We start from the raw sequence: 25,251 nt of genomic DNA, 5'->3' as shown, positions 1-25,251 counted from the left end.
GAGATCGATGGCAAAGCTCGTATCTTTGATGATTCCATGACGCAATTATTTTTAAATGGAGCCGGGACTATTTTTACTCAAGGAAATTTTGCTTCATTTTTTTAGTATAGTTTCACTTAAAAGCCCGTGTCCCACGATCAAATGTAAGATGGCGGGTTCATCAACATTTGACGGCCCTCTAACTTTTGATAGCAGACTTGCGCGAAATGTAAGTTAATTCTTGCATATTTTTTGGCACTTTGGCTACATACCCACCTAACAAGTTAATTAAGTGCCACTACCAATATGTTACAAATTAAAAGAAGAACTTTTGAGAGACTGCGCCGGGGCTGTAATCGAGATGTAGTATTCATTAGTTCCGCTGTTGATATATCGTCGCTCCCTCTTATGCATGACTAAGGATCTCAGCGTATCTGATGACCAGATGAGAACCACCAGTTCTGTATTTGAGCGAGAGACGTGTTGTAGCATAATATCCTAACACGGCAATTTCTGCATTTTGAGAAGATGATATGCATTTTGTAAGAATTATCGTTTACGATCTATTTTTATGGAAAAATATAATTAAAAATATGAATACCTGCAGCACAAGTAAATTCTGAGTGCCGAAATTTTTCCAAATAGCATCTAGAATCTTTTCAGAGTAATCGATTTAAAATATATCGATGACTATCTAGCCAAAATATGCGTATCATTGATTGGACTACATTTTGCAATTTGGAACTATAAATTATCTTGCCCGGTTTAAAGACAACGTATGTGCCTTTAGTTTCCCTATGCACCTAAACGTTTTTTCCAGAAGAGTCAGAATTTATAGTTCCAAATTGCAAAATGCAATACGATTGTACTTCTGCAAATCTCCGCCCGCATATTTTGTCGTTCGTCGCATAAGAGGACGTGACCCCTTTCTAGGGTCGCAAAATTGACTTAAATAATTCAATTTTGAACAAGATGCTAATTTCGATATTTTTGCTGATTTTTTGCTGATTTTACAAAATTTTTATGATTTTTGCGTGAAATCAGAAAAAAATTCTATAAAAGTTTCAATGAATGCTCAACAGTTTCCCAGGAAATGATCTGATCACAAATGGAAGTTTTGCAAGGTTGACGTGCAGTTTGGTTCTCTCGTTTTCAAGACGAAAATTTTAATATTTTGAATGGAAATTTATCATGCTGTTTCCCAAAATTTTTTGCAAATTTTTTTAATTTTATTCAATAATATTCTCATAATATTTTAAAACTATATTTTGGTTAGTAGTCTATTTAGATAAATAAAATAAAATAGGAGATTTTTATACTTTACGACGTTATAAGCATTTCCCGACTTCAACCATCGACATCATGGTTCAGAGCTAGTCCAGGAGTCGATAAAAATAATTTTTGAACGTGTTCCACAGTGATGTATACTTGTAGAAAATGTTGTACCCACTCAAAAGTGCTACAACCGGCAAAAACTCATGTGCATATTTGGTCATTCGGTATCTACTGAAAGCTACTTAACTTCTTCGATCACGGTGATACCTACGGAGTAATTATTGAAATTCATTATGCCGAATTTTGCACGGCCCGTGGGAGTGTTTATTCCTCAATGGAGACAGGAAACTAATAAAACAAGCCAGTTCGGCGCGCCGGGAAGGCCCTCATATGTGCGTAGCTTACAATGACCTCGTTGTCCACCCTCAATATTTTAGGAAAATTCATGACTTTTTTGCAATTTTTGATGCAAATTCTTTTTGCAATGAGCTGCCTCTGTAAATTGAACCGAACATCAGGAAAGAGTTATTTGAAAAGTGCAATCCTCGAAAAATATTACATTCTCGCCACAGGAACTAAATAGTATGATAGAAACCGAGACCATTGATGCTGCCGACCTAAGGAAAAACGCCGTATGAACATTCGAGATTTGCCGAATTTCCTCCGATAAAACAATTTTTTTAAGGAGAGTTATTCGTTTTTTCCCTTGATATTTTCAGATATTTCAGATTAAATTACAAGCAAAATTTTCTGAAAATCTTGAAAAAAAAATATGCGAAATTTTTCCAGAAAAGTCGGGTTCTTCCTTGGCACGGCAGAATGACTATCCTAGTTCATTTCATTGGCTCATGATCAGCGTCGATAGAAAAAAAATCAATCAAAGAACTTCCTCAGGTATTATTGAAACAGACCCGTTATGTGCCATCGTGCCCGCCTCATGTTGTTCAAAGTGTTCACAACGCAACGTGCAGCAGCTGAGCCGAGGCACCGAGATAAAGGTTGCCATATTTCCATACTGCAGAGACCATCACAGTAACGTTTAGTAAACAGTGTGGCTCACATCGCATCGACTTTTGTTTTCTCATGAGCAATAGCTGTTTGAATTGAAGCATTGAAAAACGTAAATTGGACGTATTTCTGCCAAACGGAACCAGAGGCGTTTGGGAAAGATGCGGAGTGCTCGTGGTGAGCTGCAAGAAACAATGAGAATGCGGGCGTGATTCCTTTCGTGGAAATAGAAAAGCCGGGTTTTACATTAAATCAAACGGAACCAAGCGCCAACTACTTGAATATGCTAATTTATGAGCTGTAAGCATGTGACAAGAGCTTTGCGGACAGGGCTCATGAGTGTGTGCGTCCCTGCGTTGACGTCACTGGTGCTTGTTAATTCCCGTTCTTTCTCATGGCCGAGAACTGACGAGCGCACTCCTTCTTTTCCACCTGTCCTTGATCCCGTTTAACAGAAATACGTCCAAGTATCTAGGGTGAGAGTTATTTTAGGAATGATTGTCGCACGAATTGTGTTTTGCATGGAATTTCAATTAGGAAACGTGTATGAGAGTGCTTCTGTCAAACGGAACTATGTGCCAACCCAAACTGAATGCGGCACTCATGAGCCATCGGCGTGTATAACGAGAGCGTCGGGGACAGGTCTCATGAGTTAAATGTCGTCAACTTGAATCTTCTCGTCCCTGTCGTCGTCGCTGACGTCACTGGCGCTTTATAATCATCACTCATTCCTACGGTCCTCGACTAACTGGCACACCCCTTCTTTCCTACCTGTCTCTGGTTCCGTTTGGCAGATATACGTCCAATTAAGGGGAGCCAGACACCCTATCTTCCCACTGTTAACGTTTGTACCTTTTTCTCAGGATCTACTGAACAAAAATTATTTCTCTGTTTTTTGTTTTGAACTTTGAACCCTCTTGAAAATTTTTACATGGGCTTTATTTAAAATTTAAAAAATTGAAATTTTGGTGAATTTTTGAATTTTTTTGTTAGAAATCATAGAATTTGGACATTTGAAATCAAATTAAATAAAATCCAGCTCGAAATTTTGGAAAAGCTCGTATTAAAATGTGCAGGAGAGTGCAAGAATTAGAACAAAACAAAGTTTTTGAAAATCGGTTCGGTGGATCCTGAGAAAAAGGTACATGAGTGCTGAAAAATGTAGTTTTCGGGAAATGAGGAATTAAAACAGGAGAGAACATAGCGAGGGAGGGCCGAGCAACCTGAGTTTTAGTCTAATTTTGACTTCAAAATCTGCAAACCTTCCCTCACTAAAACGCAGGTAAACTTTAAAACTACTCATCGGATCGAGTAAAACTTGGTCTGAAATTAAACGTGAGGAGTTGGAGATTAAAATTAGCCAGAAAATAAAAATAAAAAAAAAAAAAAAAAAAAAAAAAAAAACATTTTTTTTTCAATTTTCAAGTGTCTGGCTCCCTAAATGGAAGAATTCTAAATTTTGTCAACATGTTTCAGGCAGAGGTGGAAACTCGGCCCCCGTTGGAAAAAGACCTTGCGCTAGGGTTGAGCGAGGGGCATTTGGAGCGAATCAACAGCGCCCTCAGCGATTCCTCAGTGACGGGCGGGAAAGTGCGGCAGTTCTTCCAGGAGCGGCGATGCCCGCGCAGTAAGAGTCACGGCGCCACCGCCCGCGGCTGGGACAAGAGCTTCCCGTTGGAGCCCCTCAAGAAAGGGGTCAAGGCCAAGACCATCCCCCTACACACCCCCATCCTCAACCTCGACGAGATCAACTCAAACCTCAGGCTCAAGGTAAAAAAAACTCCTGTCCACTCACGCAGTGGCGTGGCGTGCTTTGCGATATATCGATTGATCTACCATTTAAACTTATGGAGAAGTATCGATAAACAGGATGTTCGCAACCAACACCTTAATAATCGATTATTACCACAGCTTCAAATGGGGAAATATCCATAGATCGCAAAGCACGCCACGCCACTGGCACTCACGCTTTAAAATGCCTCAGGGTCTCTCTAAGAAGAAACAAGAAGAAGAAGAAGAAGAAGAAGAAGAAGAAGAAGAAGAAGAAGAAGAAGAAGAAGAAGAAGAAGAAGAAGAAGAAGAAGAAGAAGAAGAAGAAGAAGAAGAAGAAGATGAAGAAGAAGAAGAAGAAGAAGAAGAAGAAGAAGAAGAAGAAGAAGAAGAAGAAGAAGAAGAAAAGAGACTTGATCAAATCTTCACCCTCCAGCCAAAGGATCACAAGCGCCATGCAACGTTTAAAAGTTCCCGCCGCCATTTTTTTTCTTTTACAGAGAAATTGTTCGACGAAGCTGTCCGCAAATGTCACTGATTTTTTTTTTTTGTGTTCTGCCAATAAAGTTCAGTAAAATTTTCAAACAGATTCAACGAACAATTTCTCTGTAAAAAAAATTAAAATGGTGGCAGACATTTTGAAACGTCGCATGCCGCTTGTGATACTTTGGCCGGGAGGTGACGAAATGGGTTGGTTGTACTGGTCGTAGAAAGGTTTTTTGATAGCTCAAGCTTATTGATAAGTGCAACAGGACGTACATTATTTATGCTGAAAGGAACTGCTGCAAGCAACCTTATGCACATAGTTCCTTTTAGCATGGATTCGTCCAATAGGATTAGTTCAAGAACATGGGTAAACAAGGCTAATAACATAAAAACACTAAAAATTAGAACGTTTCAAGCCAAAACCGACTCACTTTCAGCTGCAAATAACGACAAAATGAATAAAAAATTGAATGGTGACCTGATCTTAGTTGATATCATGTAACCGCCGTATTGACAAGCAAAAGTTAATAGGATCTGTCCAAACCCCAAGTTTTTATGTCAAGTATTGACGAAAATGCCGCTCATCAAAAAGGCGTTTCCGTCATCCAGCGGGATTGTGCGTACCATGGTTTCTTCCACCTTGATTTCATCAATTAGCGAAACGCGGTGGATGACGTCATTCACCCAATGAGCGCTTCCTCCATTGATATTGGAGTGGAAACTTAACGTTTGAAGGGATCCAATCTTTGTCCAATCTGTAAGATGAAACCATCAAAACACAATTTTGTAACCAGCACAACCGACTCATTATTCAAGTTTTCAAACCGGACTTACAGTTCATGAGATCGAAATCTTCAACTGGACCGAGATGATACAGAGAGTTCGGTCACATTTCGCCACGAAGCAAAGGTACACTGCTAAGGTTGCACTGTATTATACGAGCTTGAAGGCAATCCAACGTATCATGATCGATGGCACCTTTCAAAAGCACGAAGTTCCCTTGCAAATTAAATCGAGTGACGATTACAAAAAGAGAGCGGTAGTCGAAAAACGTATTAAGTCCTATAATATCTGTATTCGATAACGTTTAACATGATTTTTGAACTTCATTAGAGGAAAAAGTGCTTTGATTCAAGCATTATACCGCCGAGAAGATTTCCTAATGATTCGATAAAGAAAAGAATGCCTGCGTTAAGAAGAAAATATGTGTATATAAAAAGAAAAGTCAGTTACATTAAGCAGAAACCCGCTTTCATTCAGCGATTTTATTTTTGATCAAAACAGAATCTTCTTGATGGCATACTTAAGAATTTTTTGCCTAAATCGAGTTATTTTTTTCTCTAATGATTTCAGTTATGCTAAACGTTATTGAGTACGGATGGTAGGACTCGGTGAGTTTTTGGACTAACGCTCTCTTTTTGTGCCGCAGTATATTGATTTATTTTGAGAGGAAAGCTCCGTACTCTTAAAGGATGCCGGTCATTCTTAATATGCTGGAATTGCTGGACCTTCAATTTCGTTTGTTTCTGTGCAAAAACTCTGTCGTGAAATAGTTGCTTGAGGCGACGCGCCGCGGCAGGCGGGCGGCCAACGCTTAACGCGCATTGGCGCCTACAAACCTAAGGGGATACTTCAAGCATTGCGCAACGCGTGAAGTATCGCTGTTAAGTTTGTAGGCGCCTGTGCGCATGTCGCACAAGCGCACAGTGCAGCATCCTGAAGGACGACGTGGACAATAATTGGTAAAAGACACTTAACTTTAAATAATGATGATAGCACCGACGTAGGAAAACCCGTCGGCACTATCAAATTAAAACACTCGAGGAATAAGAAATGTTATATCTCTGCTGCAGCCTAATTGTTGAAATTTTGTGTTTGTCGGGTAGACGATGACATAGGTTAAAAAGCGGAGCGTGATTGGTCGGCTATGTCTTATCACTGCTTTGTCGTGCCTATGACAGGTTGAACTCACGACAAGCTAACGGCACCCCTTAAGTTACCGACAGTATGTCGTCCATTCCACCTGACAAAGGCACGATGAGGCAGCGATAAGACATAGCCGACCAATGAGTAAGACATGAAGTTATGCTTTTAAAGTAAATACTTTGTAAATCTCTAATGCTTCACAACGCTGGTGTCTGCAGGATAAGTTCAGTTTCAACAAAAGCCCGGGGCTTAACGGCGACACGCAAGGCTTGAGCAACATCAACACTGTGATATTCACGAAGCTGCCCAACATCGGCGGACCGCTCATCTCCGAGAAGAAACCCGATAACAGGATCGGCGAAGAGTTCAATGCTCAGAGTGGCATAACCACCAACAAAGGGGAAATGTCGCCCACCAAGGATGTCAGTGCTATCACCAGAGGAATTTCCCGCCTACCAGTCTCGCCCAAAAGGAAAATCGAGGTAGGCACTAGATGGTGACGATTATTATTATTTTACATTATCGATTTAAAATCTCCCGAAAAAGAAGGGTTTTCCTAGGAGCTCTTTGCAGACGGGCCAAAACCAAGTCAGCAAAGAGTGGGGATTAAAGAGGAGAAAATTACATGAGGTAGGATATTAAGGAGGGGGTGCAAGTTGCAGTACCTAAGGTTGAAAATCCTCCGGATACCAGGTGCCTCTGGATAAGTATTCACATGGAGATGGGTGGGGGGGGGGGGTGGTGACTCAGGGCCGCACCTCAACGGTTGTGCGTCATGAGGACGCAGTGCCTCAAACGCACGTGTATTTAGCTATAAGTAAAATCTTGTTATTAGTGGACTTGGTATTACAATTTTTAATTTTTAAAATTAATTTTGAAAAATGTTAAGCCTTTACTTTGAAAGAAAAAGTACGCCATTTGAAGACTTTGTTTAGATACCTAAAAAGCTGATCAGAGATTTTTCCAAATTCGACCGGCTTATTTTCTTCCTCTTTTTTTCCAAAATTCCAGTGCTCCAGGCTTCCAATTTTGTCAACAATGACAAAGTTACATTTTTCTGGAACCGAAAGAACTTCATTAGAATCCAAACACATTTCTCTCCGTCAAGGATTGTTTCCTTTGCAGTGAAAGAGGTTTTGCACTTAATACCTATAGAAAATTACTTGGACCTAATTCCTCTTTGAGATCAAAACGAAAGAAAGTGGACGTATTTCTGTTTAACGGAACTAACCCTGGTAAAAATTGGCAGTAGAATCTGTGTTCCAAAATACCATAGACCTACAGCCGGCTGTAAGATTTCCAATAGCTTCTATAGCCGGCTACACAGTTTCTTATAGCCTTTTATAGCCGATGGCGATTAAGCAACAACCAGGCGATAAAGTGTATGCTAAACGTTACTAATTACGGATGCTAGGACTTAGTGAGTTTTTGGAATACTGCTCTCTTTTTGGGCCGTAGTATCTTGATTTATTTTGCGAGGAAAGCTCCGTACTTTTGATGGATGACTGCCATTACTAATATATTAGAGCGCCTTCAGTTTCGTATGATACTGTGCAATACCTCTGGTGTGAAATAGTTGCCTCAAGCGCCGTGGCACACTGCGGCGCGGCAGGCGGGCAGCCAGCGCGAAACGCGCATTGGCGCCTACAAACCTAACAGGGATACTTCGTGCGTTGCGCAATGCGTGAAGTATCCTTGTTAGGTTTGTAGGCGCCAGTGCGTCGCCGCTCCGCTTTGTGTTAGGCTCTAATATTTAATGTGGCGGAGTCGGCGTTATTCAACTCATGATTTTGAAATGTTTGTACATCCTGTATGGATTATTCTCATTTTAATTGATGAAAAAAAATATAATGTGTGTTTTGTAAATATTAAGGTGGTTCCGTATCAAACTTAATGATTTCCAAAGCACACGAATTTCTACACAATTTCTTATAGCCTTTTATAATCGATGGCGAAAAAGCAACAGCCAGGCGGTAAAGTGTAAAGCCCGGCGATAGGAACTATAGCCCGGCTGCATAATTTTTTATGGCTTCGTATAGCCCGGCCGTATGATTTTCTCCGCATTCTGCAGCCAGCTAAATGATTTTCTGTAGCCTTCTTTAGCCGGCTATAAGAATTCCTATGGTATTTTGAAACGCAGCTCTTATCGCCAATTTTTACCAGGGAAGCGCCAAATTGAGTTCCTGTTGAGGATTTAAAATCCCGGATAGCGCGTTCTGTCAAACGGAACTAAGCGCCATGGAAAAGCATTGCGAATATAGGACGGAACGAGCATCGCGTTCCGCAACACTCGCCAATCCAAGCCCCCCTCTCCCTTCCTCCCCCGATGGCGCTTAGTTCCGTTTAACAGAAATACGTCCAATTTACAGAATTTGCCTCATTTTATGTCCTTTCTTTTTTCCTCCAGCCTCCGAAACCGATCGGCGGTCTGACGAAAGTGGCGAGCACAGAGGAGAAAAAGCCGCAAGCTCCACCCCAAGCTCCGGGCCGGCGAGTTCCGCGCCCCAACATCACGACGACGACTCTGAGCCCGCCGAAGACTGTGACGACAGCCAAACCGACGATCCCGGTGATCAAATCCCTGAAACCACCGGCCGTGAAACCGGCGCCGCTGAAACCCAAGGCCCCAGCGGGGCGGGCGGGGGCGGGGGTGGGAGCGAAGGCGGCGCCCAAGGACGAGGCAGCGACGGACTTCGACCCGAAGAGCCGCCCGGTGCCCCCCGGCCTGGAGCAGTGCCCCATCTGCTTCCGGAGCTTCGCGCCCGACCGCATCGCCGCCCACAAGAAGGTCTGCCAGAAGACGACCAAGAAGAAGCGCAAGGCCTTCGACCCCGTCAAGCAGCGGCTTGAGGGCACCGAGGCCGCCCAGTTCTTGACCAAGAAGGGCGGCAAGGTCCCCACCCACCGGTGAGATTTTCACCCATTTAACCAGGGTACCTGTACTGCCGTAGTAAGGAAAAACGCCAGATGAGCCTTCGATCGTTGCCAAATGCCCTTTGACAAATCACTAATTATCAAAAAATTTTATGCATATTTTTCTTCCGATTCTCAGATAATTTTGTTCGTGATTTGATCTAAAAAGTCTGAAAATTTCAAGGAAAAATATTGATAATTTTCCTCAAAAATAAACATTTTATCGGAGGAAATTTGGCAACTCTCGAATGTCCATACGGTGTTCTTCCTCAGCACTGCAGTTTATGGAAAAAGAATAGGGTATATAGAGTCGCAATGTCAATGGGAGAACTAGCGCCATGTTCTGGTCGACCAGTTCCGAGTAGAGTACCTGTATACAGGAGAGTATTGTCATCACTGTGCCGCTCTCCGATTGGTTCATCAGTATATCATGGAGCTCCAAAGTTGGCCCGGTGTAAACAAACCCGACTCAGAGGAGCACGTATTATCGGCTGAGAAATGAATGATAATCACACTCAAAGGTTAATTTCCGGCAAAATATCCATCGGAGTACGATCCGAAGTCCGACTAGAACTTTGTAGAACTTTTTCGCCATCTTGTTTGTTTACAGTTGGCCAAACTAAAAGCGGAGGGGTTGGGGTTTGTTTACATTGGTCCAAAGGGGCTCCATGATAGCCGACTGCCGACCAATCAGAAAGCAGCACACTTTTTCTGTAATAAAAGGATTGAGATGGCAATACTCTCCCGTATATAGGTACTCTAGGTTTGGAAAACTGGAAGTCACAAATTAATAAATTTATAGTGTTTCTCATAAAAAATTTTGTGCTCTTAATAAAAGGCCCAATGACATTTTCCCGTAAGATTGATTGTTTTTGAGATTTAAGCGAAAAACCGATCGCCGGCAGCGTATTTTGAACCCCCTTCCCCCTCCGAACGCTAACGTTGAATAGTTTTCTATTTAAAAAATGAAGAATGACAGGAAGTCTACGACGTCCCAATGCGAGATACGTGGTCTGGTAGTCTCACCGTCGATATGCATCACACCGGCAAGAGACCGCACTGTGTTTGGCGCAATGCGTGAAGTATTCCTGCACTCTTGTAGGCGCTAATATGTTTTGTCGCACCGACCAGCGACCGTGGTGTGTTAGACGCAATGCGTGAAGTATTCCTGCACTCCTGCAGGCGCTAATATGCTTTTCGCGCTGACTAGCGGCCGCACAATATTTGGAGTGATTAGAAACGATGATGCAGCATTAAATTGAAACTGTAGAAACAGAGTAAAGATAATAAGTTTGAAGAATGGCTGGGTAAAATTGATGAAACGGTTCATGCAGACGGTTTGGATAGAGTACCTATATACGGGAGAATAGAATATTGCCATCTCTGTGCCGCTCTCTGATTGGTTCATCAGTTTTAGGCTATCATCGAGCTCCAAACTCGGCCCAATGTAAACAAACCCGACCCAGAGGAACACGTATTATCGGCTGCGGTATGAATGATAATCACACTCAAAGGTTAATTTTCGGCAAAATATCCATCACAGAACGATCCGAAATTCAAACTCAATTCAGAAGTTGGATATAAAAAATGTCTATCACGTCCAAAATCAGGCCTAGAACTTTGTAGAACTTTGTCGCCATCTTGTTTGTTTACAGTTGGGCAATCTAGGAGCGTAGGGGTTGGGGTTTGTTTACATTGTTCCAACTTTGTATCATGAACATCATTGAAACATGTATCAGAATGCCTTCGTGCCTTGTCTGGTGAACCATTGCTTTGAAAGATGGCTGATCTGTTGTCTCTCGTTTGATATTGAATATGTATAATTTCAGGCGCCGAAAAAATCCAACTGGAGAGCAAAGCACGAGGAATTCATAAACAACATAAGAGCGGCCAAATTAGCGCAAGAACATGTGGCGAAGGGTGGAAAATTGTCTGACCTACCGCCGCCACCCCCGATGGACACCTCCCACCTGACCCCGTGCCCTCACTGCGGCAGGAAGTTCAACGAGCAGGCCGCCGAGAGGCACATCCCCAGATGCGCCGAGATCAGCAAAAGAACCCCAAAGAAACCGACCCCTGTCAAAAGGAGATGAATCCATTCTCCTCGTGGAAAATAATCTAATAGAATCCATTTTGGATGTAAGGGAAAAACTCTGCATCACATGTGAGCCTTTGAGAGCACGAATCCTGATGCGTTTTGAGGTTCAAGTGGAAATCCTCATAAGTCTGTGTCGCACTATCAAAATGTCGAGGTCAAGTGTTGTGATTGGTCCAAGTCATCGAATTAGCCAATCACACCACCTGACCTCGATATTTTGATGGCTAGTTTTGATAGTGTGACACAGGCTATAGCTTGTTTTTCCTCACGGCCGTCTGATTAGACTTTGAAGACACGCTTCGGTTGTGACTCGACGTCACCTCCCGGCCAGAGTATCACAAGCGCCACGCGACGTTACAAAATATTCGCCGCCATTTTATTTTTTTACACAGAAATTCTTGGTTGAATCTGTTTGAAACTTTTACTGAATTTTATCGGCAGCGCAAAGAAAATTCAGTGAAATTTTCGGACAGTTTCGTCGAACAATATCCCTGTAAAAAAAATAAAAGGGCGGCGGGAAATTTTAAACATCGCACGGTGCTTGTGGCACTTTGGCCGTAAGGTGACGATGAGACAAATTCATAGGGAGTTTCCGATATGAAGCTCACTGACTGAGCAAAAGACTGAAAAGTTCCTTAACGAAATTTCACCATGTTTTTCCTCAATTTGTTGCTCCTTAGAATGTTGGAAATGATTCAAATGTTAGACGTTGATCTCGAGGGCTTATAAAAGAAAAATGTGGATTCGATGTTCCTTTTTCAAGCGACGAGGTGGTTTCAATCCATCTCAGGCGTCTTTTAACCCTACATCTAGTCGAACTTTCTTCGGAACTATTTGAGATGACCCCTAATTTTTTTTTGAGATAAACCCTAATCTTCAATCAGAAATGACCCCAAATTCTTTTTCCGAGATGACATAGAGAACCCCGTTTTTCAGATGCCCTCCATCTTCCATTATATTCCCCGAAATTCCGGCTTAATGAAACCTCCCCCCCTCCCCCACTCACGGAATTGCATAAACACTCTATTTGAGATGACCTCTACAGATCAACTGACCACGAATCCTCTTCCGATTCTGAAACGTCCTTTTCCCGTTTAAAGCCGAGGTACACGAGTGTACTTTGTGAGTTTGAACGATGTTCTAATGGAGCAAATTGTCGAAGCGTGTCTTTGTTGATATAGATTTACCTACGTAAAATAACTTTATTATTGTTTACAGGGCCGGATTTACTTATTTGCCGCCCATAGGCCGCCTGTATTTTGCCGCCCCTTTCTAGTCCGTTTTATATCATCATTAAGAATCATCAAATATGGACCTGCCGAAGGGATGCATAAGAAGCGTTTATATACTCATGTTGGGCGCACTTTTTTTTGAAATCCCTGACCACACTAGCATAAAGTCTCGATACTTTGTACGAAAGTTAAAGCTGCACTTTTACCAGCAAAAGACGAAAAAGTCAGAAATTACTATAGTTTTATACTCTCGGGAAATGAGAGATTTTGCCGGCTTTTTTCGTTCGTAATTTTTTTTCTGAATCCGAAATACATTTTTTTGATACCCATGTTTAAAAAAATTGCAAAATTTGCCACCTCCCTAAATCCGACCCTGCAAATAAACCAATTTTTTCCCACTGTTACTCTAAATTATTTAGGTGCAATAATAAGTAATAACAGATGTTTCCTCCTGACCTCACAGATTTTTTTGCTTTTGTAATGCGATTTTCGACGAAACATTTGGGGTCCAAAAAAATAGCTTATATCTAACTTAATAAAATCAGGAGCTTCCAAGAAAATAAAGCAAGTTTACCGCTGGTGCCTTAGTAGGTAGAGTAAATGGGGTGCGATTTCCTTTCCTCATGAAACTTTTAATTCTGAAAATTCCTAAGTATGATCATTGTCAATTATCTACAATACTGTTATCATTCATGCTTTATTGTTCAAAACTCCTGCGTCAGCCAGCTTTTATCCGAAAACGATAAGTGAATGAATCAGAAATTTATTCTATCCTTTGTTTTATTTTAAACGTACAACATCTTCAACCATATTTCGCATCTCATTGTTGTCGATTTACATCATTATCACCTATTCTATACTTGGTTTGTAGTCATGTTTGTATAGAACTAGCTCTATTTTCGATGATTCCTCTGTGCAAGTAAACCTACTTCTAACAATAAGCAGTTAACAAATAAAATCCAGTTACATAAAATAAGATGTACAATTATTTTTTTCCTTACTTACCCCATAGTTTTTCTTTATTTATTTTAATTTTATTAATTTTTGAACATTTTAGTAGATCGGGAAAGTTTGAAGGTTCCGCACAGTTGTCCTCGAAGGAAGCTCGAGAGAATAACTTCAATGAATATATTAGTGAGAATCCATATTTAATTTATTTCGTCCTCTCTTCATTTTATCTCTAACATTATATCAATTGATGAAGGAGTCACGCAAAATGTGCCTCAAGATGATGCCTAAAATTAACAGTTGAATTAATTAAGCTCATTTCTCAACTCATTTTGTTTCAATTTCAACAGAAATTTCGGCTCATCGTCTGCGCGAATAAGTACCTGGTGTGTGTCATCATATTTGACATCTATTCGAACATTACTGAGGTAATTTTTGCATTTTCTTAATGTTTCCGTCAGTTTCAATTGAAGAAGTTGGTCGAAAGCCCACTTTTAATATTGCACTGCCTTATTTTGTTTCTCGGTCCATCAATCTGGACCACATTTTGAAGTAGGAGACTACGATTTCTAGCTCATTTCAAAAATGACATAAGTACTATTAGATTTCCTGTGCAGGTAGGTGCTTTGGTGCTTTTTTGATGAACTTGAAATAGTAGTTATTAATTGCAAAATGCAGTCCATTTGTTAATTGACATATCGATGATTAAAATGGGAAAGAGCGCATGTCTACTGCAGCAATTCAAAATATTTAATTATATATGAAATTGATAATCAGTGGCGTGGCGTGAATTGCGATAAATCGATTGTTATGCCATTGAAACCTATGGAAAAGGATCGATAGACAGGGTGTTCGCAGCGAACACCTCAATAATCGATTACTTACCATAGGTTTAAATGACATAACAATCGATACATCGCAATTCACGCCACGCCACTGTTGATAATACTTTTGTCAAAGGTACTTACTTTAATTTTTATATTACTGGTTGATGTAATTAATTATGTCATATTTTTTTAAGAAAAAAAAAATATTTTTTTTTGAATATGCGAAGATTATTCGCAGAAAATTTCGAGAAACAAATTTGGTTTGTTTTTCTCGGAATAAATACTACACGAGTAGAGATTTGCAACGTCGTTTACAGAGATACGCAGATTTCGGCTGTATACATACATATCGCATTAGTAGCTTTTAGTTCTATAAACTGCACATCTCAGGATAGGTCACACTTTTTTCACTCACAATCATATCATATCTAAAGAAAACCAACCCACCTGCCACTCCTGCAATTCATCACCTCTAACCATCAAACACATACTTATGGACTGCTCTTCCCTCCGACATCTCCAATCACAGATCTACTCCCCTACAATCAACAGAAATACAAACCCTCTTACATGCGATGAACCTAATATTACCACCAAAATTCTGAAACTCTTCACCTCTCTTAATTTAAAAATCTAAATTTTCGTTTATACTCCTATATATTTTCAAAATTACCTGTAAAGACGTTAATAGCCTGAGTCGCTGAATGTCTCAAAATTATAATAACTAACTAACTAACTATAAACTACTATGTATTTTCCGATCTAATCACACAAGTAGTACAAATCGCAATAAATTACAATTACGTGACAGAATTATTGCCCTGGCACCTGAGTGTTGTGCTTTTTGTCTGTTCACCGACGGAAGGGGCACCTCTGATTGAAACTAACTGTGGTAAAATTGGAATAAATGACAATTTCTGTTTTTGACTGCATTGCAAATTGTCTCCCTTTCTCAAACATGGGGCACGCGTTGATCGGTACTTCAGTACTACTTTCGGTACTAGATTTCATAATGGATCCAAAATTGAATATGTTCTCAAAAATATCAAGTTCGGATCCCAAAAATAAAGCGAGGACCAGTAACGTATATGCGATCCGACAAAGAGTGATTAGAACCCCGTATTTTAATTAATCGTTTAAAATAGACATTCATTGACCAAATTATGAAAAAAAGGCAATTTTTTTGTATTTTCGTCGCACTGTGTTACCTGGGTAGGGATGAAAGGCCAATTAAAGTAATCCCAGAGCTTGCAAATTGAGGGGAAGGGGGAGGGAAGGAGAGAGAGAGAGCTTCATCTTACCGATACTTTTGATCAAATAATGTTCGCCCGTCAATGTCGAAAAGGGGTCACCATCCCGGAGATGGAATGTTTTAGGAGTTTTCGGCACCTACGACCCTTAAAAAATAATATTGTTTTACAGCAAAATAAGTGTAAGCGTTTAGGAACTGATTCGACCATCTATTAGGAGTAGATTGCATAAAACAACTAGATTTGTCAACACGGGCCTGTTGCAGACTTTTACTAGAGCAGAACTAGGAGTTGTTTCGTATAGTAAATGTCTTAAAAATCACAATGAGTGCATCGACAAATTCTAAAATGCACCCCTAATTTCACAATCTGCGTAAGGAATTTGCGTTTTTTGAGGTTCCGCTGCAAAGACGATACTGCGTCACAGGTGAACATTTTGTTAAAGGAGTCGTTCCATTCAACCCCTCCTAAATAGGATGTTTAACAATATTCATCATAGCCGACGCTTTCGGGCGTAAGTCGAGGGGAGCATAAAAGGTCAATCAAGGCGGATATTTCTCATCAGTCTCAACGCAAGGAAAATGTGAATGTACACACGCCGATTGTTATCGGTTAGAATCTCTTCCCGTCATATGATGAATATTGAGTAGCATCCCACTTACAATTAGCAGGAGTTCGATGGAAACGACTCGTGTAAAGAAATGTTCACCCGTACCGTAGTATCGTTTTTGAAGCGGGAATCTTAAAAAAAAAAACGAGAATTTCTCACGCAGATTGCGAAGTTAGAAGTGCATTTCAGACTTTGCCGATTCACTTATCGTGAGTTTTGAGACATTTTTGATTGCGAGAAACTCTTATTTTTGCTCTAGCAAAAGTTTGCAATAGGCCCATTCTGTCACGACTTCGACTGTGTTTTCCTCATTTTCATGTTATCGCTTTCTTTAAATTTGAAATACTCTCCCAAAGTAAATTATTAGGATTCTTCAGTGTTGTTTTCGCCGAAGATGCAGAATCAACCCATCTAAGTTTCAGTTTTAGTCATCTTATATTTGTTACATTTTCACTTTCAGCCTCCCATTTTAACTGACTTTTCACGTATAACATGAAAACGTAATTGTAGTGTGAGACATTTTCTAATCATTACATTACGCAAGAGTGGAAGTTTCAAATAATGCAGTTGTTATTCTGTTGAAATGAATATTGGAGCTTACTGACCCAGACAAATCTGGACCCATCACGATTCATGGAGTTTCTAAAGGATTTCGTTGTGATTGTTTGGCAGGAGAATCGCATTGAAGACATCGATTTTCAGGTTACTTGACTCGCACCGTCGCACGATGGCGCAAGCATATTACAGGAACAACTGGATTCAAGAGAAAATGGATATCATCAGTGGCCAATTCGTTCCAAGTAATTCAGTTTCTTATTACCTACGCCACAAAAATGTACTTTGGCACACAATAATGGTGATTCTTCGGTTTGAACGATAAAATACATCACACCCATCGCCGAATTTTCCGAGTTGCGCGTGGAGGGGGGGGGGGGGGGGGGGAGCGAGCCCGCCAGTCTAAGGTAAAGCACTAAGGTACACTCGAGTCGGGGGTCGAGACGATGGCAAGCAATGGCATGGCGTGCTTTGCGATTTATCGATTGATCTTCCATTTAAACTTATGGAAAAGAATCGATCAACAGGGTTTTCGTAACGAACGTCTCAATAATCGATTCTTTGCCAAAGCTTCCTTAAAAAGGATCGATATTTACGGTGTTAGCAGCGAACATCTTAATAATCTATTCTCTATCGTAGCTTCAAATAGGGAAATATGGATAATCGATCATTCATGCCTCGCCACTGGTTCCGCATGAAAGGAATGCGCGAGCTGAATGATGCATGTTCGTATTTCCAACAGATAACTAACTACTCGTGATTTCTGGTAGGTTTATTGCCTATGTGCTGAATTGAAGGGGGGCTTGAGTTGACGATATAAAAAGATTCACACATCGTCGCCGATTAGTAGGCGTAAAGTGAGATGTGTGTTTAGTGTCTGACTAGATAAGTATTTGTTCTATCCTGCAGATCATTGGAACAATGACGGATCATTAGTCTGAAATTTTTCAAGGACTCATTCTCATCAACTAATTTTGAATACCTTTTTCTAGATGATGTTGTGAGCGGTTGGTTTCTGATGGACAGTTTCTGGCCGGTTGGGGCAATGCTTGGTGTATACGCTTTTCTCTGTCTGAAATTGGGTCCCGGATTCGTGGAGAGTAGGAAGCCTCTGAAGCTGAAGGGTTTCGCATTAGCGTACAATTTTATTCAAGTGATGTTGAACGGATGGTTCGTGTGGTTGGTAGGTTTAAAAGAGCCTTAGCTAAATATTCTACAAATAAGGCGATAAAATTAGATTTTAATTTTTGCCTGTCATAAAATAATTTTCAGTTTTGTGGCGGAGAGTGAAGGTCCTATTAATCCGAAAATATAAACCTGAAACGTTCTAAAGTAAAATTTCAAAGAGCTGAATCTCGAAACAACTATACTTAAAATCGTGAATTATCTATCATTATTACCTCAGAATTTTGTATTTTTTCTGTCAAAATGCTTGCATATCATTCCTCTGATCATTGGTGCCGATATCTCCACTCCAAGTTTTTACCCCCAATTTTCATGGACAGTGACATAGTATGGTATCTCATATCAAAAGAAATTGTGAGACACATTTTTCGAATGCAATGAGAAATATAAAAAAATAATTTTTGACATTTTAGAAATTTTTTCATTAATTTACTTATCGTTTTTTCTTCTTAAATATTCCAGCTACTTACATTTCCCGGATGTTTCTCTCACTTACAAAAACAAATTTGCCGGCCCCTTGGAAGAGAAGACAATCCGCTATACAATACTGTAAGTCTTATTCAACTCTACATATGTGAATTCGTCAGAAAATATACTGACGACAGTGTTTGGTGAAAAGCGTACCAGCTGCTCACGCATCCCTCTTCAAAAAAAAAGCCTTTCTTGAATCTTAACAGTGTGATCCATCAAAACTTGCAGTGCATACATGGAAAAAATTAACACATGGAAAAAGAAGCCCTTTGCCGAAATATGCATGCAACGTATTGCCTCGTTTTGTTATTGAGATACTAACATACCAAATAATTAAGTACCTACACTTCAATATTTCTTTAATAATTGCCAGAATGCTGAAGTGTCACTTTCCATTTAACACATTTAGTTATTATTGTACTCATATCAGTTTAAGTGAAGTCCTATCAATTCAACTGTTAATTTTTCTGCAAATTATTCCTTCTTTTGATAGCTCACATGTCAAAGAAATCCCCTTTACAAACTGTCGCGTCTGTGCGAGAAAACAAATCAAGTGAATCAGTTTAATCTCTCTACTCTTTTTAGGCTAATTGATATGAGGCGCAACTGATATAATTAGGAATTTAGATAGGCGTTGAATCTGGGGTGTTTAGGATCTTCGGAACTAACGTCCTTTTAATTTTGTCCTCGGGGACGATTCATTTTTATCAGCCCTGCGGACTGATTATTGAAATTGATAGACAAAGCCATAGACAAAGAAGACATGGGGGGTATGGAGCGATCCTATCGGTTGAAATGTGTGGTTCTTTTTGACTAAGGGAGAAAATGATAGACTAACTGTCGGGTTTCTCGTGGGTTGCCGCTAGTAGTCTATTCCTACTGCCTTTGTCCATTGTAACCACCAGCTTCCACCAATAGGTTCCCTCCATATCGCTTTTGTCATCTTTGTCTATAGCTTTGTCTATCAATTTCAATATTCGGCCCGCTGGTAAAAATTGGCGATAGGAGCTGCGTTTCAAAATACTATAAGAATTCTTATAGCCGGCTAAAGGAGGCGATAGAAAATCATGTAGCTGGCTGTAGAAAGCGGAGAAAATCATAGAGCCGGGCTATACGAAGTGATAAAAAATTATGAAGGCGGGCTATAGTTCCTATCGCCGGATTATACACCTTATCGCCATCTGCTATGAAAGGCTATAAGAAATTGTGTAGAAATTCGTGTAATTTGAAAATCATTAAGTTTGATACGGAACCACCTTAATATTTACAAAACACACATTATATTTTCCTGTAATACATATTTTTTTAATCAATTAAAATGAGAATAATCCATATAGAGCGTGCAAACATTTCAAAATCATGAGTTGAAAAACCCTGACTCCGCCAGATTAAATATTAGAGCCTAACACAAAGCGAAGCGGCGACGCACTGGCGCCTACAAACCTAACAGGGATACTTCACGCATTGCGCAACGCATGAAGTATCCCTGTTCGGTTTGTAGGCGCCAATGCGCGATTCGCGCTGGCCGCCCGCCCGGGCCCGCTGCGCCGCAGCGTGCCACGACGCTTGAAGTAACTATTTCACACCAGAGGAATTGCACAGTATCATACGAAATTGAAGGCGCTCTAATATATTAGGAATGGCAGGCATCCATCAAAAGTACGGAGCTTTCCTCGCAAAATAAATCGAGATACTACGGCCTGAAAAGAGAGCGGTAGTCCAAAAACTCACTAAGTCCTAGCATCCGTAATTAGTAACGTTTAGCATACACTTTATCGCCAGGCTGTTGCTTAATCGCCATCGGCTATAAAAGGATATAAGAAATTGTGTAGCCGACTATAGAAGCTATTGGAAATCTTACAGCCGGCTGTAGGTCTATGGTATTTTGGAACATAGATTCTACTGCCAATTTTTACCAGGGAGGTTTCTGATCAGGAATACTTAGCACTCTTAGAAAATGAAAAGAAAAGTTTAATTAATAATATGAATAAATATTGAATTGAGCGGAATCTCTGCCACTATACACGTACGTTGGCTAATTACAAGTAGACCTATGAGCACCATTTTTAGCAGGATTACCATCAATAATAAAAGTTTTATTAATTCTTTCAGATCAGCTATTACGGCTGGTACTTCCTCATGTCTAAAGTCTTCGATCTATTGGATACGGTAAGAGCTCAAATTCAAGAAAATTAATGTTCATGTTGGAATTAAATTTCATTTCATTTCGGCAGTCAACTTCTATTATACAAATATATTGAACTCTTGCTACTTGGAGGCATTTAAACCATTGTTTGGGCTTTCTGAAATGTGAAAAATGAAAATATTTGTTACATATACAGGGTGGCCCAGACCTACCGTACCAGGCCTTTTTTTCGGTTAATTTGGGTCGCACGAAGTCCAGGATCGCGGGGCTGAATAGGGAATCGACCCCAAGGAATCCGAATTTCATGGTCCCGGAGCCCCCTTGGCGCCCCTTGGGGGGTAACGGGGGGGTCCGTACTTCAAAAGTCAGGGTTTATGTCAAAATTTTGAAATTATTTCATCGGAATCAGAACGTACGGAAATTTTTAACTTAAATCGACATCAAGAAATCCAAACCTTTCAATACAAACCTTTAACACAATTTAATTTAATTTAATTTAATTTACAGATAAACCTTTTAATACAATTTGGTAATGACCGATGTGACCTAGTTCCTCTCCGCTAAATGCGGTCCATCTAATCATTAATTTTAATTAATCAAAATGCTGAATTGACTGATATTTTTGAACCATCAAAATGTGTGAGGGCATACTCACGGAGTTGTGTGCTTCGATATACGTTTGAAAAATATGAAATAAATGGTGAACTGTGTTTTATAAGCTGAAGAATGTATATTTTAATATTAACATTCCTTTTTTTCTGCAGATATTCTACATCTCAAGAAAGACAAAATCTCAGATTACATTTGTTCTCGTCCTTCACCATATCTCAGCGGTTTTCACAGCATGGATTCACCTGAAATATTTGTCAGGTAAGTCCATACCAGAGACAGGACAATTTTGCAAAGCACTAAATTAAGTATCCTCTTGATGTATATGAGTTCCGAAAAATCAGTCTGAATAATCTTTAGTCGTTACAGTTTAAAAAAATTAGAAATTAAAAATTGAACTAAACCCGAATAGAAACTGTATACTGTCGTGCTAAGGAAGAGAGCCGTATGAGCATTGAGGCGTTGTCATACTTCCTTCGATAAAAAAGAATTCACTTGGAAAATTCTGAATATTTTTATTCGATTTTTCAGACAATTTTGTTCCCCGTTAATTTTAAGGAGAAATATGCACAACTTTCTTCAAAAATACATGTTTTATTCGGGGAAATTTGGCAACTCTTAACTGTTCACAAGGCGTTCTTCTTTTGCACGGCAGTATAGCAACCAGGTCATGACTGACCTGAGTTGCTTCAGAAAACAGAATGATTGAAGTGTAAAAACTATACAAAAATCCCAAGAATCTTTCAGATTTAAAGGGGCAAAAAATAATATTGAAATACCTTTTGCCCGTAAAATTTTACTCTTTTGAATCATTGATGTAAAAACAAGCAGTATATTTGAAATTGGAAGAGAAGGAGGGAGGGAGAGAAAGAGAGAAATAAGGGGGGGAGGATTGATCATTCAGAATTGAAAATAAATAAGCCTATAGACAGAGATTTACTGAGCGATCTTTAATTTAAAACCCCTAATGCGGCAGAAAGAGTATTTTTGCGATTTACAAAACAGAATTATTGTTCTTCAAAACTTAATGTATGAAGGATTAAGATGTCAAAATTAAGCTAGATTTTGCTAGATTTGCGATTTTGGATAGCATAAAATAAACACCATAGTGCTACTTGAAAGTCAGTGACCGCCCTGATAAAAACCTCAATTTTCAGATGGATATCTTGTGCTGATAGCTGCATTGAATGCGTTCGGTCGCTGTTTCATGAACTCATACTTCTTCTTGGCAGCTTTCGGACCATCTGTGCGCAAGTATCTATGGTGGAAAAAATACATAACTCAACTCATACTCGTAAGTCCAATTTTTAAACCACTTTCCCGTTCAGCACGTTTAAAGTACTTCCCATAGTACATGGTACATGCGAGAAAATTTTAGCCCCATCAAGTGCACCTCATTATGACCATGGATATTAAAAAGTCGTATACATAAATTTCAAGAAACGCGTATGTCACACTGTTTAGGGACATAGAATTGTCGGGCCTTCACAAATCACAAGTTGAAAAACGCTGCGCGATTCTGTACGATCGCTTTGAACACTGCGGTCGGCGCAGAACGTATGTTAGCGCCTGCAAGGCTGCATGAATACTCCACGCATTGCGCGCAGTCCAGGGCGCGCCGTCAGTGCCTGCAAGACTGCGTGGATACCTCACGCATTGCGCGCCTCAAACGTCGCGCTTCCTCTTTTCCCGTCTCATGTAGATCAAAGTTCCGAAGTGTAAACAACGTGCAGTAGCAAAACTGTTTGCTTAACGTTCAGTGTGCGTTTGACTCAAGTATTTCTTATGAGCAAGGATTTTGTATTGCTTCGGAAAACATAGCTAAGCATTAAGAAAATTTGAAGTAGATGAATTAAATTATTGATGCTTTTTTATTTATTTATTTATTTATTCATTTTTTTTTGGGGGGGGGGGGGAGGAGGTATTTTTTATGTGCCTTTAAAAAAACGTTGCTTGTCTGCCTCATACATTATCAGTGATTACCTTTCTCTTCTTTTTACAGGCTGAATTCGTGGTCGGAATCACTTTGATGATTCCTTTATTATGGAAAGGATGCCTGGTTTCAACCGCACTTGCGTATTGGCTGTTAGCAAATATTCTCCTTAACCTCATCCTTTTCGCCAAATTTTACATCGAGTCATACAAAAAGAGGAATCAAGTACGAATTGAGACAAAGATAAATGAATCATCGATGATTGAAGAAAAAAACAAATAAACGTGCCTGGCCAACCAATGAACTGGATTAGCTACTATTAATTTTTTAGCAATAATATTTCAGCTTAAGGCGTCATTTTACATTGGTGTTTTGTTGGAGTTAGGAGCTATTGTTTTTTTTAGAGAATTAGCAATACCATCGGATTTTTAACAAACTTGCGCACTACTCTGAATGTTGAGTTCAAAAATACTCGTACTTGCTACGTGTAAAAATTCAATTGAGTCCCGATGAATTTTTCTACGTTCAAAAAATTCCTTCTAGAGCGGCACGACTAAAACAGCACGGGAAAAACAACTTGGCGCTTAATAGCTTTTGCAGGTAACCTTGTATAAATAAATGAAGTGAACTTAAATTTTACATCTTGAGTTTAGACCTAAGTTGTATGCTTCGTAAATCCTGTCGGTCGTAGGACAGACTAGATCTAGGCGTTAGATTAAGAGTTATAATTTCAGAATTATCAAGTAGATCAATCATCAATCATTAATCTGAGTAATATGTAGATAAGTACTTTAGTACTAGTAATAGGCAGAGATGTATGACGCACTGGTCGAAAAATCCTGTATTTATTTGTATACTGTTAAGTATGAATAAATGAACCAAAAAAAAAAAAAAAAAAAAAAAACAAAACAACAACAACAACTTGGCGCTGAGCCCCAACAGTTTAGGTAAACAGCTCCAACTGCAGACAGTAGTGCTGAGCCCTACAGATTTAGGGTCCAGCCGTACAGGCTGTGGGGCTCAGTCCTACTGTCTTTAGTTGTAGTTGGCGCTATATTACCTAAACTGTCAGGGCTTAGCGGTAAGTTGCATTTTCCCTGAGATTAAAGCAAATTTGCCAGATTGTATGATAAAATGTGGATATTTCATAGGGTTTAAATGAAAAAATATGCTGACTTTTCAGCTTAACTATGCCTTATGGGCAGATAAGGAGTAGGCAGGCGGAGATTTGAATGAAAAACTGTTGTAGAATCTTTCAAGTACCTATGTTTAATTTTCTCGTCGAACGGAAAACTTTAACCACAATTAGCTAGAACATGTAACATGCCGCCTCATTTTCTTTCATATTTTATTTTCACACAAGAAATCTGAGCAGAATTCCACCTTAACCCTCTATTAGTAATTTTTCACAATTTGGAGAGTATTCACAAAAATACCTAACACGATATCTTGCGTAGTTTTCTTTTCAAAAATGAAACGTGAAACTAGCTTAGGCAATTGGCGAGTGAAATGGTCCGGTTGAAATAGTTGAATTCATCTAAGAAAATAAAGAATTCAACATGTTGTGAAAAATGTTTGTCGTTTTTTCTAATTGATGGTGAAACTACAGGAATGTGCATCTCAGTTTGAGGCGTTGCAGACTTCCTGTCGTACTTTTTTTCACTTGAAAAACTACTGAATGTAATTTTATAAAAAACTTCAGTGATTACTCTTTTCTGTGTAAATACTCTCTGTGAAAATGTCAAGCCATGTTCTGGTTTGGTCTCCCTCTTAAAAATAAATCAGGAGCAGAGATTTTTCAACACCGCAACCGAGATATGCATTGTTTGCGCGGAATGTCTCCCAGATTCTATTGAGCTAATCTGTCGTGCTAAGGAAAAACGCCGTATGAACCTTCAGGCGTGGCCGAATTTCCTTTGATAAAACACGAATTTCCTGGTAAACTTATGAATATTTTCCCGCCAATTTCGCAGATAATTTTGTTAGTAATTTGATCTAAAGTGTCTGACAATTTCACGGAAGGAGTATTC

The 25,251-nt window shown here is 39.6% G+C and overlaps 3 protein-coding genes across 3 annotated transcripts in view; 2 read left to right on the top strand and 1 right to left on the bottom strand.

The window, feature by feature from the left end:
* The window catches only part of LOC109033895 (uncharacterized), a 29,082-nt gene extending 15,429 nt beyond the window's left edge, over positions 1 to 13,653 (top strand). The window contains exons 2-5 of the mRNA XM_072301183.1: positions 3,739 to 4,032; positions 6,663 to 6,926; positions 8,852 to 9,337; positions 11,187 to 13,653. Of these exons, the coding sequence (XP_072157284.1) occupies positions 3,739 to 4,032; positions 6,663 to 6,926; positions 8,852 to 9,337; positions 11,187 to 11,450 (1,308 nt within the window). The 3' untranslated portion in view covers positions 11,451 to 13,653. The remainder of the gene's footprint in view (positions 1 to 3,738; positions 4,033 to 6,662; positions 6,927 to 8,851; positions 9,338 to 11,186) is intronic.
* LOC140224738 (uncharacterized) lies at positions 1,135 to 17,994 on the bottom strand. The gene is made up of 7 exons (XM_072301182.1): positions 17,860 to 17,994; positions 16,928 to 17,075; positions 15,764 to 15,859; positions 14,910 to 15,001; positions 7,384 to 7,501; positions 4,997 to 5,273; positions 1,135 to 1,749 (listed from the first exon to the last, which is right to left on the bottom strand). Exons 4-6 carry the CDS (start codon positions 14,949 to 14,951, stop codon positions 5,077 to 5,079), a joined length of 357 nt encoding a protein of 118 aa, XP_072157283.1. The 5' UTR covers positions 14,952 to 15,001; positions 15,764 to 15,859; positions 16,928 to 17,075; positions 17,860 to 17,994; the 3' UTR covers positions 1,135 to 1,749; positions 4,997 to 5,076.
* Positions 13,814 to 23,840, top strand: LOC109033906 (very long chain fatty acid elongase AAEL008004). Its single transcript, XM_072301181.1, has 8 exons — positions 13,814 to 14,063; positions 16,995 to 17,122; positions 17,870 to 18,060; positions 18,525 to 18,611; positions 20,646 to 20,702; positions 21,444 to 21,549; positions 22,446 to 22,582; positions 23,291 to 23,840. Exons 2-8 carry the CDS (start codon positions 17,050 to 17,052, stop codon positions 23,501 to 23,503), a joined length of 864 nt encoding a protein of 287 aa, XP_072157282.1. The 5' UTR covers positions 13,814 to 14,063; positions 16,995 to 17,049; the 3' UTR covers positions 23,504 to 23,840.
* The last annotated feature ends 1,411 nt before the right edge of the window (positions 23,841 to 25,251 follow it).

This window comes from Bemisia tabaci, chromosome 6 (genome assembly GCF_918797505.1).
Source record: "Bemisia tabaci chromosome 6, PGI_BMITA_v3".
Classification (NCBI taxonomy): domain Eukaryota; kingdom Metazoa; phylum Arthropoda; class Insecta; order Hemiptera; family Aleyrodidae; genus Bemisia; species Bemisia tabaci.
Note: the sequence above shows the minus strand (reverse complement) of the source record. Positions and strands in the feature narration are given on the sequence as shown.